The 19,966-nt window shown below is 48.1% G+C and overlaps 1 protein-coding gene across 1 annotated transcript in view; it reads left to right on the top strand.

Annotated features, from left to right (window-relative positions):
* The first annotated feature begins 7,048 nt into the window (after window positions 1-7,048).
* Window positions 7,049-19,966, top strand: part of TWIST2 (twist family bHLH transcription factor 2) — a 38,276-nt gene continuing 25,358 nt past the window's right edge. Inside the window, exon 1 of the mRNA XM_035331941.1 lies at window positions 7,049-8,737. Within this exon, the coding sequence (XP_035187832.1) occupies window positions 8,218-8,700 (483 nt within the window). The 5' untranslated portion in view covers window positions 7,049-8,217 and the 3' untranslated portion in view covers window positions 8,701-8,737. The remainder of the gene's footprint in view (window positions 8,738-19,966) is intronic.

Genomic DNA, 19,966 nt, shown 5'->3' with positions numbered 1-19,966 from the left:
ATTTTTTTTTCTCAGTGGAAGATTTCAACCCTTCAGCAACAAGTTAAATACCAAAGAGAAGACAAATCAACTGATAACAGTGATTTCTTCAGGAGGTACCAGCCCATAGCTGTAGCAGAACTAAAAGTAAAGCACTATGGGTTTCTGTGCTCACTCCACTGTTGGCCAGGCAACCCTGGACATAGTGAGCCTCCTCCTGCTTGGCTCTCAAGGTCTGTTAGGGCTGTCCAGAAGGGGGAATAGGGGCAGTAGGCAGCTAAAGTACCAGGAAAAACAAGGACACCTAAGCTGAAGCATGTTGAAGTAAGGGGGTCAGAGTTAGGTTGCTTTTTTCAAAATATATTATATTTTCTTAGGAATGTTTCTTGAAATGTTGTTCTATTTAAAATAATCTACTTAAAACATTTTTTCCAAACAATCAATTCAATAGTGAATTCTGCCACGTTTTTATTTATTTAGTTGGTGAAAAATTTAGCAGTCACCCAGGGGGTTCTCCAAGGTGATAGCCCTTCCCTCTTGTCATCCATTTAAACACCAAAAAAAAAGCAAGGAAAGGAGGATGCTGTCCACTTCCCTTTATTTCATGGCTGATTATTGAAGGTCTCCTCACCAGATCTCACCCTCTGCTGAGACACTAAACCACAGAAGATGTTAAACAGGACCACCAATCCCCACAGAGAGTGAGCCACAGCTCTTCTGAGGTTAGGCCGATGTTCTTCAGACAAAAAGCAATAAACAGGCTGGGGGATGGGATGATGCATTTTGTCCTTCTGCTGTGGGAATGTCTCTAATACCTAAAGCCGCACAGAGAGCATAGAGAAACACTGTTGGGAAAAAAATTAATAAAAAGTTAAAATGTGGCTAAAAAAGATGAATAGGAAAGGAAGAGTGGATGTGATTTTTGAGCAGAGTTTCCAAGAAAGGGAAGACATTAGGCATTTGTTTTTTCCATCAAAGTATGGGAGAACAGCTGTGTTTTGGCTCAAAACTAGCTCTATAGACTTTCAGGGAGAAGGTTTAGGTGTCTTTTTAAAGTGAATGAATATTAGGGGAGGTTCGGCCCAATTTCTTGAGTTGGCCCAGCAGTGGCAATGACCCAACAGGTAGAGCTCTTCTTTTCTGGTGCAGGAAACTAAGATCCCATCTCTACGATCCCACTACCAGGCTGATGGGGAGTGGGAACCATTTGAAGGCAAGACTTTTCACCACTGGGAACTGTGATGAATGACCTGTCACTCAGCAGTGACCCATCCAGCCCATCAACACGTGCTGCTAATGAGCTGTCCAGTCTCCCTTAGCCAGAAGACATATGCAACATGATACATGGCCTCAACTATGCCTTAAACCCTGGAAGAAATGATTGGACAATTACAGTGCAAGGGGGTGAGAAGTGAGGACAGATGTTGCCTGTTTTTATCTGGGCAGAGGAAGGCTTGGGTGTTTGCAAACTTATGTATTAGCCAAACCCAAGGTAAAGTTCAGAGTTGGCCAAAAAGACTACAAAAGATTTAACTGACCCCATCCTTTTCTCCTCAAGAATTCAGCTTTCCCCACTTCAGAAACCCCAAAAAGTTCCCTCTTGTTTTGCCCTGACTTTTAAAATTGAAATTTTCTAGATTCTGAAAATTCCCCAAATCCTGGTGGGCTCCAGCACAGATGTTCTTGAGGCAGATCTGAGACCAACAGCAGATGCATCAGCATCCTGGAAAGGCTTCACCTCCTCCAGGCAGAGCAGTCTAGTAACTATCTGTGTCCAAGTCCATTGTTTTGGATTACCTACTACCCAAAATCTGAAATTATGATGTACCTTGGTGGTTAAACTCTAGAGGTAGCCTCAATAGTTAAAATTTGTTTGGCTGAAGTTCAGGGTGATGAATCCCTCCACACTGTGTGTGTATCTATCAAGCAATACACCCAGGCAAACAAAGCTGTTTCTCAATCTGCCTTTCTGCATGTCATGCCATTTTTTAGGGTGCATCTGTGCAGTTAGGAGGCATTTTTCAATATCCTCTGGCCAGCAACAAGGAGGCATGTCACCAGTGTCACACATCCCTTTGACGTATCCTTCAAAGTTCTTTAATTTGAGGGTAAGTGAGGAAAAGTGATTTGGATGTCAAACTGGTGGACTCACAAGGAAAACCATTCATTTCAATAACATAATTACACCACGGCTTTGCTTTCCAGTACCATGTTGCTACCTTTTCAACTCAAAAAAATGGTTAACTAGAAGTCTGACTTAATTCTCTGGGGTTCTGGCCTATCCTTAAAAATACTGAAATGTAGGAATACCAGCAATAATGTTTTGGACTTTTCCTTGGTGGGCTTTCCAGACACGTGAATTCAAGTAACCCTGGGTTTCAGAATGTGTCAAGTGAGTAATTGCACCACAGGCTGTTGTGGTCGAAATACCACCATGTAGACTGGCTGGATCCAAAGCAGGAGGTGTACAAAGGGGCAGGGTGTTTGTAAAGGCTGTCGGTGCCCAGCAGGAATGGTTTTCACGCTGGGAGCCCACTGATCCTTTCAGAGAGGATTTCAGGATTTCAGCCTGGTCAAATTCTTCCCAGATAATAGTCTGCAGCTTGCACTGCTAAAATCAGCCAAAGTTTCACCTCAGGTCCATGTCCTGAATCCTCAGTGGAAGCAGTTCTCCACCTCCTGCAGATGGAGAAGCTGTCAAGCAATACTGAAAAACTGGGGGCCAAACTTGATGTTTTTATGAATATACCTGCCTTGAAGCCAGCTCAGTTTTGAGTTCTCCTTGACATTGGTAGGAAGCCCTTCCTCCCCCATTTCATGAGGCTGGAGATGGGGGAAGAAAAGGCAAGGAGAAAAAAATACTTCACATGCTTTGATTTTCCAGTTCATGAAAAAATATTTTCATTTTTCCTAGCCCAGGTTTTAAGCTACAGTTACTACTGCTGCAGCCGCAATTAATATTTTACCTTCCAAAAAGAGGGAAAAAACTGTCTTCCCCGTGGATTCCCAGGGAGACGTTCCGCTCTGATCTGCAATTAGTGGTGGCCTTGGGTAAATGATCTAAAATAGAAATGTTATTTTTGGAATCATGATAGCTACTACTTTTTACTTCCCCAAATGCAGTTTTTTATTTTATTTTATTTTATTTTATTTTATTTTGCTTTACACTATCATTAAAAATAGAATCTACAATTGCAATGCCAGTGCATTTTGGTTTCTTCCTGCAGCAGGACACACACTATCTTTCCAACAATACTGACACGAGAAATTAGGCAGATTTCTAATCTTGCCAGCAATCAACAGTCAGACTTGAAACACTGCACCAAGCGTTCGAGGCAGAACTGGATCTGGTCTAAATTATCCTTCTCCCGCTGACAATGGAGCTTGGACTACCAGGAGCTGTGACGTGGCCCATTGATGCGTCAGACCCCTATTCAAAGCATGCTGAATCCACTGAAGATCTTTATATATATATAATTATTATTATTTCAGGGGTAGTTCAGATCAGAAACTCAGCTTTAATTGGCATATATATGTAGCTTTACACACCTGCCTGTGTTCCACAGGAGCTGACACATCTCAGATGCAGTGCTGTTTTCCAAGTCATGCTCGAGTGCTTTGCAGAGGCTGGGCCTCAGGTAGGAAAGTTGTGAATTACTGCACATTTCAACAATCTGACATGTTATGATATTCCTTGGAAGTTATTTCTGATTTGCATCCATCGTTATTACCCTGTAGACAGTCTGCCCTGGCATTGTACACAGTAGATAAAGCAAGATTTACAATCTGAGAGAAAGAAACAGAAAAGGCAAGTGTTTGGGCACTGTAGGGTCTGGATACCAATATAACCAATACATACACCTTTCCCAACATTTGGCTTTGGTCATTCTTGTGAGTATAGTGGGAGGAATGTGAGGGACAAATTATGCTTTTGAAAGCATTGCTCTTGAAGAAACCTGATGAGGGGAAATGGCCCTTGTGATTCACATGCATGGTCAAAACTTGGTTGTAGCTGCCAGCCTCATAAAGGGATGGGGACATGGAGATGGACTAACAGCCTGCAAGGCTTTTTCACAAAGTTCTTCCCCATGTTATTTTCCATCACTCTCTTGAACAGGTCCGTATTTCCAGCTCCTCAAGCACAAAGTTGAGGAAGCCACCTAAGCTGCCCCAGCAACACCCTTGCCCACCAGAAGCATTCTTTTACCTCGGCTGCATTTACTGGCAGGGTCAGCAAGCAACCAGACCGCTGTCCCCTGCTCAGCCTCTCCTTCTCTCCTGTGTGCCTGCTGCTCTCAGGGTTTGCAGCCGAGAAAGCAGAAAGGAAGAGCGGGCACATCAGCTGGTAACAGTTCAGAAACAGATGTACATTCCTGCGCAAAACTCCGACGTTAGCATATCCAATTACTTTGAAACTGCGCTCTGCTCCCACTGTCTTATCCCTAAAGCCTTGCTCGCCTTCCCTCCTGCCTCTTATCTCTGCTGTTCACTCACTGCTCCTTTGCTTTTGATTATAAACTTGTCACTGCGGGGTCTGTGCTTCGGGAAACATCCGTCTGTGCCGCGCACAGCCGAAGGAAACATAACCCAAGAAGGGGAATTGCAAGGCAAAGCACGGCTGTCCTTGCAAAGACAGCACAGTGAAGATGCATGCCCCAGGTCACATTTAGCACCCACTGCCCATGTACCAAGGAATTATGGCCTTTCTATGCCATACCAGAATCAAGGGAAAGAATCGGCTTAAGAAGATCTGGCTGCAATAGAGGCCATTCAATTTCCAACCGGGGCATTTCGGAAGGGCTTGTCCCTAGCAGTGGTAGTGAGGAGGAGGAAGGCAGTGAACACGACAGCATCTTTCTTCTTTCAGTTTGCTCAAAAGATTTGTGTCCTTGGCAGCCCCCCAACAGCGGGGAGCTGGAGAAGCATGCTGAAATGCTATCCCCCTGGCCCCCAGGGCACCCAACCTTTCCTGGCTTCCCACTGGAAGCAGAGGGGAAGGACAGCAGGAGACAGAGATCCTCTGCAGCACGAAAAGGGTGATGTGCTGGCCAGGCCCTGCTGGTGGGATAAAGGACTACAGCTTCTGTACAGAGAATAAGCACTGCCCCTGAAGTCTGGTCTATATTCCCTGTTCTCTAAAAATTAACTTTAGGAGCCAGGAACAGCAGCAGCATCACAGTGGGTGTCACTCCTTTAAAAGAGAGCATTAAACTCCCACCAAAACTTGTCTATTTTTCACATTGCAGTTTCCATTTTGTCCCCTCTTTGCCGTGCAGCAGGAAGGATGCATCCAGCATCCTCCTGTGCCAGAGGTACCTTTGTGCCACAGGGCCCACCACAAACCTCTCAAACTCCTTCTTCCTCCAGGAGAACCAGCTCACATTTCACCTGGTTCTGCAGACACGTAGACCGTGCCTTTGGTCTGCTCCAAGGGAGGATATTTGCAGTATTGTCAACACCACACGTAGCTCTAGTACTGCTATGGGATTCGGTGGCCTTAAAGGGTACAGGCATACACAGCAGTTCTGGAGCGATGCTCGTTAGAGCTGGGCGTATAGACTTTATAATTAGGGCACAGCCTAGTTTCACCATAAATTCCGCTTAATGAAGCCCGCTTGATACTAAAAAGCTTTGCACATTTAGAGGTTGTGCGCAGCAAGATCCCCCTTAGGGAGAAATCCTGCTTTGTTTTGTCATGCAAACAGTCCTTTGGGCTTGTTCGCAGAAGCCAGGCGGGGGGCCAGGGCTGTTCATGCAGTTATTTAACGCAGCCGTGGTGCACGCAGGATGTGGAGGAGCATTGGGAGCCCCGAGCCTCCTCTGTGCTGTGCAGCCTGGACAAGATTTGAGCTGGACTGGGGCTAAGCCCTGTGGGGCTAAGCCCATGATGCCTAGGAGTTGCATGTACCCTGCTCTGCCTTTCCATGATGGGCTCAGTGGCTACTGCAAGACAAAATGGTTGTGCCAGATGAGAGGAGTGTGTTCTGGGACTCATTTCCCCCAAAACCTTCTGCCCCCTGTCCCTGGAAGGGCAACGTCTCACCCCATGGGAGCACCTCAAGCCCCAGAACATCAAGCCCTGCCTTGGTGGTCACTGTGGGGCAAAAGGAAGATGCAAGCTACGCTTTGCATGCACCTCAGCAGGGCAGTAGAGAGGAGAGGCAGCCACGAGGGGCTCTGCTTGCTCTCAGAGCTCGGCTCTGCTCCCCGTGCTCCTGGCACTTTCGCACTCAGCCCAGAGCAGCCCTGTGCCCTCTCTGGGAAGCCTTTGCAGGCTCCGACAGTGCTTCTGGGCAGCATGCATCGTGCACAGCCCCGCTGCCCTCCTGTGCACCACATGGTCCCGCCGCTTTGCGCCGAGAAGGGAAACCTGTTTGCTCGGGAAGCCCTGCTTTTTGTGGCTGTTTTCCCCAGCTTGTTGTGTGATATTTTCACTTACAAGGGGGGCTTTGCCCTCCAAGGCGCAGTTTGACTTCGGTGCCTCTGCACCGACAGCATTTTGTCTCGCTTACGGGACAGGCGAGGGGCTGTAGCTCAGGTTTAGATGTCTCTTGCCCTAACTCAGCTAAGGGCAGCATCTGATCATGGACCTCCAGGTCGCAGACACAGAGCAGTGACCAACCCTTGGCCCCGGTCACATGCCCCAAGCCCTTCTGGAAACCTGGCTTCGGGGTGTGAGCAGGAGGCACCCGCTCAGCGGGGTCTTAAATTGGATTAAAAATCTATTTGCAGAACTGCCTCGCTTTCCGACTTCTGTGCTGCACCTGAAAACCTTTCCTTTTGAAAGCAAACACAGGCTCTCCCCAGGGGCTGCCTGGGGAAGTCTTTCCACTATAAACATTACCTACCAGTAGTGGAGTCAGCCCCAGGCAAGCCAAAATTCCTTCTCCTACCAAAGAACACTTTCCAATCAAACCAGACATTATTTTTTCCATTAATGAGTGTTGATACCTACTGGAAAACTTTGCAAAGAAATGTACTCCAAACTAATTCTTCTGATACAACATCTACATTTTACAAGTTTCTTTTGTCTTTCACTTTTTAAAAATGTATTTTATTTTCCTGCTCCATATAGAAAACATGATATTTGCTGCTCAGGAATGTGTCTGTTCCTGCAGTCTGGGCTTTTGCTGAAATCAGAGGTCCATATCCGAATTTTCTCTGCACGAGCTCCATGGAAGCTAGCAGAGTTTTCCCAATTTTTATCCGGTGTGATGGAGAGAAGAAAAGAGATCTGTTGTCTTCTTTCTGATGCATCAGAAACCCGAGGGCCCCTGCCATGGTTTTATATGCCCTGGGGTCCCACAATTTCAGCTGCTGGATAGACTGGAGGAAAAGACATCCTCCGACCCGCTTCAGTTCTCGCTTCTCAAAAAGGGCTCCAAGGAGAGAAGTGGGGAGAAAACTGGGAGGCAGACAGGCTCCGGGGCACACTCTGCAGGGCTTTCCAATGGCTATTGCCTGCTTTGGGATGACTCCTGGTCTGTCTGGGAGGGTCTCTCTGTGCCCGCACCAGCAGTACCCGGCCGGCTGCTCCCAAACCTCCACCCAGTGCATCTCAGGGAGCTTCTGCCACCCCGACAGCACCTGTGGGGTGGCCCTGTGGTGGCAGTGGGGGCATGCAGGGGGCTGTGATGTCCCCAAAAAAGAGAGGCAGCAACCCCAGCTGGGGCCAGAGCGACATGCTCACTCTCTGCCTCGCTGCATGTGCGAAGGGGGCACCCCAAAATCCCATGTGGGGACACAGGGGGGGCTCCGCAGGGGTCCCCGTCCCAGCGTCATGCTGTGCATCTCCTGGGGTGGGGGTGGTGGGGGGTGGTGGTCGTGAGCTATCTTTTATTCGAGGTGCATTCCCAAGATTTTAGTTAAGTGTAACATAAAACTGTGAAAGTTTAGCAGGGGAAAAGCTTTCCTCCCACCGACCTGGCCGGCCAATCAGAAGGGAGCCCCGCACCTCCCTCACTTCTGACAACTATTTAGCAACTGAGCTCAGCTAAAGTTTCCAAAAAGTTAGAATAACTTCCTCTCTCCGAGACCTCAATTTTTTTGCACAACCCCGTCCTTGAAATAAGAGCCCTTCAAGCAACCTGGAAAACGTTTGGTCAGCAAAAAAAAAAAAAACCCTCCTGTTTTTCCAAAGGATCTGTCTCAGGAATTTAAAGCACATTTAAGACACACACACTCACATAACATAAGGAGGGGGGGAAAGGCTCTTCCCCTCCCCTTCTTGCAGAAAGCATGGAAGAAAGCTCCAGTTCTCCTGTTTCCCCTGTGGATAGCTTGGGGACCAGTGAAGAGGAGCTGGAAAGGCAGCCAAAGAGATTTGGCAGGAAGAGAAGATACAGTAAGAAGTCCAGCGAAGATGGCAGCCCCAACCCAGGGAAGAGGGGGAAAAAGTCTAGTCCCAGCTCCCAATCCTATGAAGAACTGCAGAGCCAGAGGATCCTGGCCAATGTCAGAGAGAGGCAGAGGACTCAGTCGCTCAATGAAGCTTTTGCCGCCCTGAGGAAAATCATCCCCACGTTGCCCTCTGACAAACTCAGTAAAATCCAGACCCTCAAGCTCGCGGCGCGGTATATAGACTTCCTCTACCAGGTGCTACAGAGCGACGAGATGGACAGTAAGATGACGAGCTGCAGTTACGTGGCTCACGAGAGGCTGAGTTATGCCTTCTCAGTGTGGAGGATGGAGGGAGCGTGGTCCATGTCGGCCTCACACTAGCCACCGCCCGGCCGAGGCAAGCGCGGCTGCCGAAGGGGTAGGTACTGCTTTTCTTCTCCGGGACTCCTGGGCGCGGGACGGGGTGCACGCAGCGGAGGAAATATAGAAAAAGAAGCTCCCACCCTGGCCTAAAAGAAAAAAAAAAAAAAAAAAAAAAAAGGAAAGAAAATAATAATTTAGATGTGCGGCATCTTTTATTTTTATTTTTGGAAAAAAAAATGGCATTGTGTTGTTCTGCGAGGACTGGGGAGCAGAGAGGGGACTGCGGGGACGAGGGAAGGGGGAACTGCCACGGGGTGAGATTTGCCAGAAAGCGCCTGCTTTGGGGAAGGGTTTTAAGAGGGGAAAAGGCGATCAGTAAAACAGGCTGACAAGGGGATCCAAAACAGCTGCTGCGCCACGCTGAGGGCAGCTGTGCCCAAAGAAACCCCAGGGCCAGGCGTGCAGCCCCTGGGGTGGCCGCATCCTCTCGGCGGAGAGGGAGCAGGGGGCCCGTGGGACCCGGTGGGGTTCGGCTCACCCCGCTGCGCCCCGCGTTGGATTTCTGCAAAAAGAAACGAGCAGCAGATGTACACTGTCCCCCGGGCCGCGGCCCCTTCCCCCTCCCTCAATAAAGGCAAACAAAGATAGAGGAGGCTTGGGTAAATTTTCGTCTGGTTTGGTTTCCCTTCCTCAAAACGCCGGCAAAGCGAAGGTTGGCGTTAGGCTTTTATCGCAGTTTCTGATTTACTCTCAGCACTAAACTCTTCCTCATCATTTTCCATTGCTAGAAAGCTGCTTCCTCTTTGCATTGCCTTTGTAATGTTTAGGGTGGGAGGGAGGAATAAACAGAAAGAAGGGAAAAAAAAGAAAAAAAAAAAAAAGAAGAAAAAAAAAAGAGCAGCTCTTAATAACACCCTCATCTCAAGCTAATTAAGCATAGTGGCTCTGCGTTGTATCAGCCGGAGTTTGCGCAGGGCCGGTGGCTCCCCGGGGCTCGGTACATAAAGCAGAGCCCACTAACCCTGCTTGCTGCTGCAGGATGCAGTCAGCTCAAAAAGGGAATTTGCACCCCCCCCCCCTCCCCCCGTAATGTGGTGAATGAAATAATTCCATCATTTGGAGAATCAGCTCCTTAAAGACGGGGAGAAAGTTCGTCCCAGCCCATTGGCCAGGCTTGTTTAAGGAGGCAATTCCATCCTTGTTGTAGCATTAATCAATGGCCCGTTTAAAAACCTTGATAGAGCTACGGTATGTTATTTGAAAAAGCCAAGCAGTGCTCAGGCAGGGCTTACTGGTGGTGTAAAACACAGACTTGAAACCATTTTAGAAACCACTTCAAGTAAATGCTTCCTTCGTGTCTTGAAGCTGTCTGTGTTTTGGTGCTGCAATTAAAGTTTCTCCGTGCTCTCCTGGGGACCCCCCAAAATGCCAGGCTGCTTGAAAATCAGTTGCTCTACCTATTGTATGCTTTCAAGAAATAAAGGCTGTCTGCTGTTCAGTTTTGTTTAAATAGGTAACGCTGCTGTCGTGGGTTTTATGGCTATTACTAGTGTTGCTATTTTTTGCATTGCTGTGCCCTAATTTCAACTGTGAAAAGTCAAAGTCGAGCCACTTTTTTAAAGGATAAACTCTCCGTTTGTAAGACTGAGTGCCTTTTCCCATGCTAATCTGGCTGAAAGTGCTGCAGCAAATAGATTAACAAAACACACGCAAAACCCAGGCTTCTTGTCAAAAACAGATGTAAAATGTCCCAAACACATATTTCTTCAGCAGTTTAGATTGGCTGAATACTGAAGCGCTGGGATGGAACAATGCATTTATTCTGTTGTGATGTGCTGCCATTAGCCAATGGTTTTTTAAAATCTATTATCTAATATATACCCATTCCTCTCTATCGCACAGTGCATTAGTGGCAAACCCTGCATATTTTTGCCCCCTTTTGAAATTCCTTGTTAGTGGAAATGTTACTAACAGTGCTCTGACAAGGCGGGCTTTGTGTGCGGATGCTCAGAGCTTGTCCCTACATAAAAGAAATCAAGAGAGACATTTCGGGCTGTCTAAAAACCGATGACGTAGACCCAAATCCCAACGTATTTTTGGACTCCTTCGGAGCCAGTCGGCATTCAACGCCTTTTCCATAGCCAGCTCCCAGCCTGGCAGTGAGAACTGGCTTTTTGCTCAGTATTTGGGCACTCTGTAGAGGGATGTCCCCCTTCCCCGTGCAGCCCCGAGCCCCCGGCTGTCCCTCTCGCCTCTGCTTTCAGCGTCCGAGTGTGCATGCACACACATGCGGTTGAACTGTTGAAAAAGTTGTTGACAAATGGCCTGGTGTGGTGCGGTGCGGTGTCAGATTCTATCATTTATGGCGACAAAAATTATGTCTGCCAGCAAAATAAAATAAAATAAAATAAAATAAAAATAAAATAAATGGTAAGATCCTCAAGAAAACGCTCTGAAATGGACAAATGTAGCCAGGCAGCATGGTGTGGGCTTCCACATGTGCCTGTCCCAGCCAGAGGTGTTTTTCTGCACAACAGGGGAGCTGGATGTGCAGCTTGTATGGCAAAAAAAAAAGTCCTAGGGAATGGCTATTTTAGTTTGTGATCCGCTCCTGCCTTTCCTAGGGAGCAGTGAGCGCACCACCCGCCAGGTGAGCCCTGCTCGGGCAGGAGTGCCACGGCCGTCCTCCCATCTGCATGGGTTTTGGGGAAAGCAGGCAAGGAAGGGTCTCCTCGGAGGGGTGATGGCTCCTGCTTGGCCGGAAAAATCCAAGGAGTGCTTTGGTTAAAAAGTCAGAGCCTTGGGAACTGGTGAAATGCCACCTGGCCTTTGCGAATGGGAGCAGGTCCCTGCAGCTTGCTCCTCTGGCCATCAGAGGTTTTCCTGTTCTGCTTGCCGTAATTACAGGCAACTTACTCCGGTACTTTTGAGAGAAACAGGCGCAGCTTTGCACCTCAATTAGTGCACCAGGCAATCGGATGTTTCAGCGGACATGCAAAGTTCGTGTCTTGCCGAGCCTTCATCCCCCCACCTCCCATCCTCACCATCAGCACCTGTGCTCCTTCCCCTTTGCAGCCACCTTTTCCTTTTTCCTTCAGAGAGCTCAAAGTGCTCTAAACCTCCAAAAAGATGAGGAGGAAATAAAACATATTCCCCCCCTTATTACACCCGGTGGAAACAAGCCTGTCCGTGCAGGGTGGCAGGGGTGGGATGGCAGGAGCATCAGCGGGGTGCGGAGCGCACACACCCCCAGCCCGTGTGTTGGCAGGGGGGCTCTGCCAGCAGCACCCTCTGCCCATTCTCACTCATGGGCTTGCCACAAGCCCTTCGCTGTCCCCAGGCTGCAACTTGCAGCAGCGGCACCTCTGCCAGCGGGTCTGCATTCGGGAACCCACGCACGGCTTGCGTGTCCGATACGCAGCCCTCTCACCGCTGCTTCCTTAAGATTTCCAGTGCCGCTTCCAGGACAAAATGCTAGCATCCTATTTCATTTTGTCCTTAAAGAAGCAAACAGATGTTATCTCTGCTGGCCCTGGGAACAAGCTAATTCTATAGTTTATGAGAGCAGGACAGTTAACTGGGGGTGCTGTGACACTGGAACTAAGCCCTTTTTGTCCCCAAAGCCCTGCTTTTTATATGTATCCTTAGAAAATGTAAATATATTTCCTTGACAGGAAGGATTGTAAAGTTTGGTATTTACATTATTAGGTTTATAGCTTTTTTTTTCATCTTAGTGCATTTAAAAGCCCAGCAAAATGCATTTTGGATCTTCTGTTTACGTTCGTGTCTTTTCTTGGGAAAGAATAAATCTGTTAGACAGCGTACACCAAATGCATAGCAGTCAGCCAGAAAATGCTCAAATTCAGAGACCTTCGTAAAGAGAGGGGGCAAGAAAAATTCTCCTGTGAGGCAGACATGCAAAGGCAAATCATGGACTATATGCACATAAACTAATTAATGATCATCAAGAGTTAGAGACAGGCATGGTGGAGAGATGTGTAGGACTGAAACAGAAGGGGTGCTTCGAAGGGCAGTAAAAGCATGGGTTTTGCTTAATCCACTGGAGCCAGTGCTGTGGTAAAAGTCCTGTCGGGAGAGATGTGCATTGAAGGGTCGTTAAGGGAACAGTAAAGGCATACATTTCAGCTAAGTAGACCTAATTTGTCTCCAAATTAGTCGTCCTCACACTAGTCATCGGTGTGGAGTAGCTCCAATTTTAAGAGCACGCAGGGCTTCAGCATTAAAATAAAGAGGAAGATTGCAGTGCTTTCTGAATACCTCCCTTCACATTCCTGCCTTCAGCGCTCCTTGGGCATATTTCACAGAGTTATAGGTAGAAGTAATAAATTAGCCCTGAAGATCACTGCAGCTTCTTACAGAGCCGGGACAGATCCTGTAACCGCAGCTGAAATCTCTTTTGGGGACATTTCTTGTCACTCTTTTCCCCTAGCAATATAATTATTTTTATAGCTGCAGCTCTGAGAATCATTTCCATGTGGTTCAGCACGGCTTTGAAATCTCCAGGCCTGAAATCTCCAGAATTTATGTCTTGCTGCAAAACTGTAGGAATAGCCTGATGAGGCCATGAAACTTGTAAGGGAACGCCACCACAACCCAGAGCACAAAGCAAGCCCTACATGTAATCGGGGAATTACAGCTGCCGGGCGGGGGAAGCTTGCATTTGGGGTAGGTTTTTTGCTTTCTCCATGTTTTACAGAAGATTAGGGAGAAAAAAGGCTGATCAAACATCATGAAAACACTCCGGGCCAGGTTCTCTGCTGGCTCCGAGCATCCTTGCTGCTTCTTGTAGCGGGTGATCCCATCAGACATCTCAGTGGGTTGCTGTAAGTGACTTGGAGAGTGCTATACACCAGCCATGATTTACTTCTTAGGCAAATTTGGAAGTGAAGAAAAACAACAAATCCTCCAGCTGGATACTAGCAGCATCGCGCTAATTAATGATTAGTACTCGGGAATTAAAACTGTAGAAATATTTGCTGGGGAGAAAAAAAAAAAAAAAAAAAAAAAAAGAAAAAAAAAAAAAAAGCACTAGGCACCCCAGCATTTAATTAGATTTGTAGCTGTAGAAGATGACCACTCAGCAGCAACAACTAATCATACACAAATAACAAATTAACTCAGCCAGCCAATAAATCAAGGCGCAGCAGCCCTTACCCTCATACCCAGCTCTGTAACCGTTTCCACTCCAGCCCTGCGGCCGGACCCTGGGCATGGTGGTGGCTTCTCCTGGCAGCGGAGGAGCCCTAATTATGCTTCATCACCAGCATGGCCCCAGCACTGCCCCGCAGCAGGCTCCCCTGTGCACGGAGGACTCCTTGCTTAGGCAAAACTGTGCCTCTGGGGCCAGCTTTTGCAATGCCCGTGTCTATCTCCCAGCGAGGGGAGCCAGCCCTGCCTTCCTAGACCTGCTTCGGTGGGATTTCTGTACCAGGAGGACTATTAAGCTGAGTTAAGCAGCAAAAAGGCCCTTCTCCAGCAAGCTTCCCCTTGGCTGGTCTCTGCCCACGTTCTGTGTGCAAGGCGGCAACAGGGCTCCGATGGCTTTCCGGGGTGTGCATCTCCCCCTGCATTAAAGCAGGGTCTCCTCGCAGGGCGGCTGGTGAAACAGAGCACCTCCACTGATTTTTATTCCCCCCCCACCCCCCAAAAAAAAATAAAATAAAAATCTGTCACCCCGAGAGTCCAAGGCTTTCGGCATTTATCAGTAAGGAGGGTTTCCCTCTGGCAAGGCAAACCTCTGCCATGGGCAGGAGCTGTGGCACCACGGGATGACACCAGGTGAACGTGGACCTGCAGACACGAGGGCTGGCCCCGCTGCAGGAGGGTGCGGACGGGACTCCTTTCGACAGGAAGGCTGCTGGCAACGGCTCCCATACAAACATTAAACAAGCAACAACAACTGCTAAGTCCCGCTGCTAAAACAGGGTTTCAAAGGGGTTTAGGGATATTATATTCCATAATTTGGAATTTTTTTTTTCTTTTGCTGCTGCACTTCAGCAAATGGCGGCAGAAGCGGCACCTTGAAATTTGCAGACCCTGTCCTGCGTGGCTTGCAAAAGTGATCAGACATCAAAACGAAAATAACCCCTTTGCAGCATGTTCTATGGTGATCTGGAAATGAGCAATCATCCTTCCTCTCCCTCCCTTTTCCTTCTCCACCCGTCTTCTTCTCCTCTCCATCTTTCAACCACAGCTAGGGAAAGAGAAAAAGAGGGGGAAAAAGAGACAGATGTCTACTGGTTCAGCTTGATATATATTCGCTGGAAGAGGTCCAGTAAGCCTGCACTAGCTTTAATTGAATTCCTAATAAGATAGTTTTGCCTTGTTAACTGCCACCCCCAAGAAGCAGCTTTACCATTTCCTTAAGAGACACCAGACCTGCCAAACACGTGCTTTCAAATGTATGAATTAGGTTTTGGATGAATTCAGCCATCAGAAATCCTCATGCAGTAATTTATGTGATTGTGCCTTTGTTTTAAGCTGTTCAGGCCTCCCTTAAAAATCATGCGTTCTTGCTCAAGTGTAAATACACCTAGTTGCTCAGAATTTGGGAGGTGGGAGGGAGGTAGGGAGAGGGTTTTGTGCGGGTCGGCGTTCCACCGCCTTTCCTGCGTGGCTCAGGCAGCCCCGAACCTCGGGGAATTTCTGTGCCTGGTAAAGTGACTGAAATGCAGTCAAGACCCATGCCCGCTTTAGCTCCTTAATAAAATTAATTTAGAAGAGGGCTCTCATGCAACCACAAACACACATTGGAGACCGACTCCTGCGGTATGTTTTCTGCACGCCGTGAAGAAATCTAGCCACATAATATGGCTCATGAGGAGGAATTCCTGGCCAGGAGGGGCAGCTCAGAAAATCGTGGGCATGTTAGGAAAAAACTAAGGGCAGGCTGAAGAGAGAGGTGAGCAGGCGTGCACTTCCCAGCACATGATTTGCCAATATCAGCAGTGTGGTTTGTCTTTAGTTATGCCTAGGGAGTGTGGTGGCACCCCGATGTCCTATGCTGTCCACTTGTAGGGTCCACGTGAATGCCTGTCTGCCCCACAGCACCAAAATCCCATCCCGAGGGCGCCCAGGAAAAAGAAAAAATATGACTTTGGGTTGCTGATCCTTTCTGTATTTCGTGGCTTTCTTGCACGGCCCCATCCCACTGCTGCCCACTCGGCACGGGTCAGAGCAGGCTCTCGTCCTCCACAAGGGCTGACCCTGGATGCAAACAGCACGCTGTCCCACCAGCATCACTGCGGGCTCTTGGAGGAAAGCATTTGGAGCACAAATAGCCCATTTGCTGAGTTAGAACGGGGGGAAATAGCTTGGCAGAGTGTCTAAAGGGAGTGCCTCTCCGCTTGTCTCTCTGTTGCACGCCATTGCTGTGCGTGCTGAACCCCGCTGACACCAACTCACGTCCCACAGGTGCAAGCTCCTGTGAACCTGGAAAGCTTCTTGTCCCCACAATACCAGGGAAACACCATGGCCAGCACTCCCCAGGAAGGCACTGGGACGTAAAACTGTGTGACAGTTTTACGCAGGCCCTATGAGATAATACTGTCCTTAATATATATACATGTATATATGCATATAATATATTCATGTATATTTTTACACATTAGATAACATTGCTATTCTGCCAAGGAAATTTATTATTTCATCCGATGCGCTCAGGAAATTTCTAATATATCCGAGTCCATTTTGCTGTCTGTAATGGGGAGCGCGATGCTGCAGGCACGACCCTGCAGGCTCAAAGCTCTCTTCCAGCTCAGTGGGGTTTTATGCACTGAGCAAGCAGATATTTTGCAAGATGTTTTTTCATCCTTTGCCACAAGAAGGGTTGTTTAATAGGTTCCTGTTACTACCAGCATTAAATAATCTTTTTTATGCCGTATATGTCTGAAATGTTCGTTGCTGGAGCAGAGCTGAGCATCTGCTTTCTAGCCACCTTCCCCCACGGAGAAGAAATGAACTTGTCCTTAGGTTTTGGTGCAGAGAGGTGGTTCAGGCTTGGAAATGGTCAGGCTGTAGTTTATGCCCCAAGAGAAAAGATCCTCAGGGCTTGTCTTTCCAGTGATCCCCTTGGAAATGTTAACCACACAATCTAGAGATCTAAACTTCTTGTGATAACTTAATGTGTGTGAAGTAGGAACTCTCCATGGGTTTTTAAGTTCGTCCCAGGGAAAACAGCAATTGAGGGCACCACGGAAATACCTCGTTGCCCTAGAACACAATTACAGGTGGCCCCTTCTCGGCCAACAAGTGTCACTTCATTGCGGTGTGCCCAGAGAGCTGGGGATGCGGGGCAGCATTTTCAGCAGTGAATTTTCAATGGGACTCAGTTAATTTCAAAATTTTACTCTTAAGCCCCGTTATTTTTTTAAAGCAGGCAATACTTTCACTTGTGGTGGGTGGCAAAAAGTAAATATTTTAAAGTGTCTCAGGAGCCTAAGGGCAGCTCTCAGAAATACTGACATGGGTTTGAAAATTGTAGCCTCTTCTTAGCTGTGAATTCTGTCAGAATTAAAGAGAAATGCCTGGCTTACAAGTGACAGTATTTTATTATTCTGAAACCATTATTGTTCTGTTTTCTCCTGAAATTAGGAAGGCTTTTCACACACATGACATAACTCCTGAGCAGGTCCTGAGTATGTTTGTAAGGTCTGTCTTGCTCCAAAAAACAAACCTCCCGTTTACAGCCTGTTCTGTGCTATGTCCTAACGCCATAACTTCACCATCCGTGCTAATCAGCGGCGGTGTATTTTTGCTCCCCAGTGCAATTTTTCCTTAATCTGACATTTAAATGTTACTACACAAGTTTTCACATGTAGCTTTAGCAGCAATTGGCTGGCTGTTTTATTATTATTATTATTATTACTATTTGGAATGCAAAACCTCTTTTTAGGTAGGAAACCCATAGGCTGCCCCCTGGAATAACTCTTGCACCGCACTGATCAGTATGCCTTGCAGCTCTTATTTACTTCAGGCGCATCCTTAAAATCTCACACATGACCAAAATATTTCAAAACGAGGGGCTTCTCGGTTGTTTCAGCAGCTTCGGCCTGACAAACAAGCACGGGGAGCTTCAGAGGAGCACCTCCGCACAAGCTTGCCTGCTGCATGTTGTCAAAGGCCCCCTTTCCCCTGTCTCCCGAGCATGTGGCAGCAGGACAGGAGCCACCCCAAATCGGTCCCTTTCCCCCACGCAGGGAGGTGGCACCACCAGGGTGCAGGAGCCGTCGGAGGGGGCTGAGAGGCAGATGAGGCTGCTGTGCCGATTTCCATTTTCTTAGGAAACTAAGATTTATTTTTTTTATTATATTTTTTTTAAAAAAAAAAAAAAAAAGAAGAAAAATGGTATTTGGCAGCAAGCAAAGGGTGGGGATCCCTGCCAAGGCCTGGACAGCTGTACCTTCTTCCCTAGCAAGTTGTGCGATCAGCGAGGGCCGCGCTGGAAGCCAAGAGGAGTTACCATAGCTGCCACATTGCATTTTGCTGATCCTCCCTCTGGGAGACACCTTAAAGAAACAAACCCACCCTAACAGCTACGCGAGCGCTCGCGCCTCACCATGCATCAGAGGAAAACTATGGGTGACCTCTCAGACGTGCTGCTTTGTTTTTTTCTTTTCTATTTTTTTTCTTCCCCCAATATCCAGCGATCGAGGGCAGGTTTCTGATCCAAGGAAGAGGGGACAGGGGAGGAGGAGAGTAGTTTATACAAAAGTTTTTCCGTTTTCTGCAGCCTCGCTCGCGCTCAGCTCGCACACGAAAACACAGCGTGCCTTCCTGCAACTTCCCGACGGCTCGAAATAACCCGGGAGATTGTGCAAAAGCCCCAGAGCACAGCTCTGCAGTTGGGGCTGGTCTGCCCATAGCAGGCAGCTGCTTGCTTCCATTGCAAATCCCATTTTCCTCAAACACCTCTCCAGCAGAAACTTCCAAGAGGCTGTGCCCTCGGGAAGGGGCGATGGGACACTGGGTGCCCGATTTGTTGCTCAAACACGATGATGCCCAAACATATCGAGCAGCTCTCCATACCCCGCCCGCCCCCCAATAGCAGCTTCCCAGGCTCAGGGGGGTCTGTTTGATCAAAAAGAGGCGAGGAGCACAGCTGTGTGCTCCTGGTCCCTTGCTGACTCAGCATCTGCTGGCACTAGAGGGCAGGATGCACTACGTGGAAGAGCAAGGTGTGTTAGAGGCTGCATGCACAGGACACATCTCACCTCTCTCCCTCTGCCAGCAGCGTGCACAGGGCAGGAGCTGCCTCCCTGCACAAAGCAAGGAGAACACGAATTTTGCAGCCAGCATGTGCTGCACCAGGACAAGTCTCCTGGCTTGTCTAGCTTTTTTGAGTCAGGACACTGAATGGCAGCAGATGCACACCTACCATGCTGCAATCACAGCTGTTTGCTGCTTTTCTAGCCATGCAATTCAGGGTGAAAAATTTTGTCTTGCAAGGGGATGCTCTGAGCAGTGTTGGCTGGCGCTGTGTGGCAGCTTCTGGGCAAAAGCACTTGGGGAGATCAGTGTGGCAGGCACCGACAAGCTACACTGCAAATGCTGTAGCTCAGACTCTTGTAAGTGGCATTTTTCTTTATTTTCAAGTACGGGTTTACTTCATTTATTTATTGTCAGCCACTTCAGAAAATAACCAATATTTTGCAAGATCACTACGGGCTGGCCCTCTCATTAGTGAAAGCCTTGCAGCATTTGGCAGGCTTCAAGACAAAGGTAATTTGGGGTCTGAACACCAGGAAAGCACCTCCCGACCCTACTGCCACAGCATGGCTGATGGGGATACCCTGTATGTGAACACAGGAGATGTCGTAGGCACCAGGTTGCACATGGAATAAGAAGTACCGTTTGTCAACATCACAACTTGTCATAGATGCCAGCACCTCAACGGGTCGGGTTGTACAGGTGTGGCAAACCCCTGCCTGGAGCCAGCCCTTTCCGACCAGCGGCTCAAACACAGTCGGTGTATTGTGTGTCCCCTCCTGGCTGCTAGAAGGGTGCCAAAAGGTCTGCCTGGCAGCATCATCCTCTAAAATGTAAGACAAAGCTCCTCTAAAATGTAAGGAAAGGGGTGAGGGATAGGAAACTGAGCCCAGTGAGCTGCTTAGTTTACCGAGCAGGCTGTAACCCAGGAGAGCCACTGCCCTGAAACCCCTGCTCAGAGCCTGAATTTTAAGCTGAGACACCCAAAGATGGCAGGGGGGAAGCTTTCGGGATGATAATTGAGATATTGGATCATGGAGATGAGAGGGACAAAACC

The sequence above is a fragment of the Oxyura jamaicensis genome, chromosome 7 (genome assembly GCF_011077185.1).
Source record: "Oxyura jamaicensis isolate SHBP4307 breed ruddy duck chromosome 7, BPBGC_Ojam_1.0, whole genome shotgun sequence".
NCBI lineage: Eukaryota > Metazoa > Chordata > Aves > Anseriformes > Anatidae > Oxyura > Oxyura jamaicensis.
This window is presented reverse-complemented; position numbering and strand designations above follow the sequence as displayed.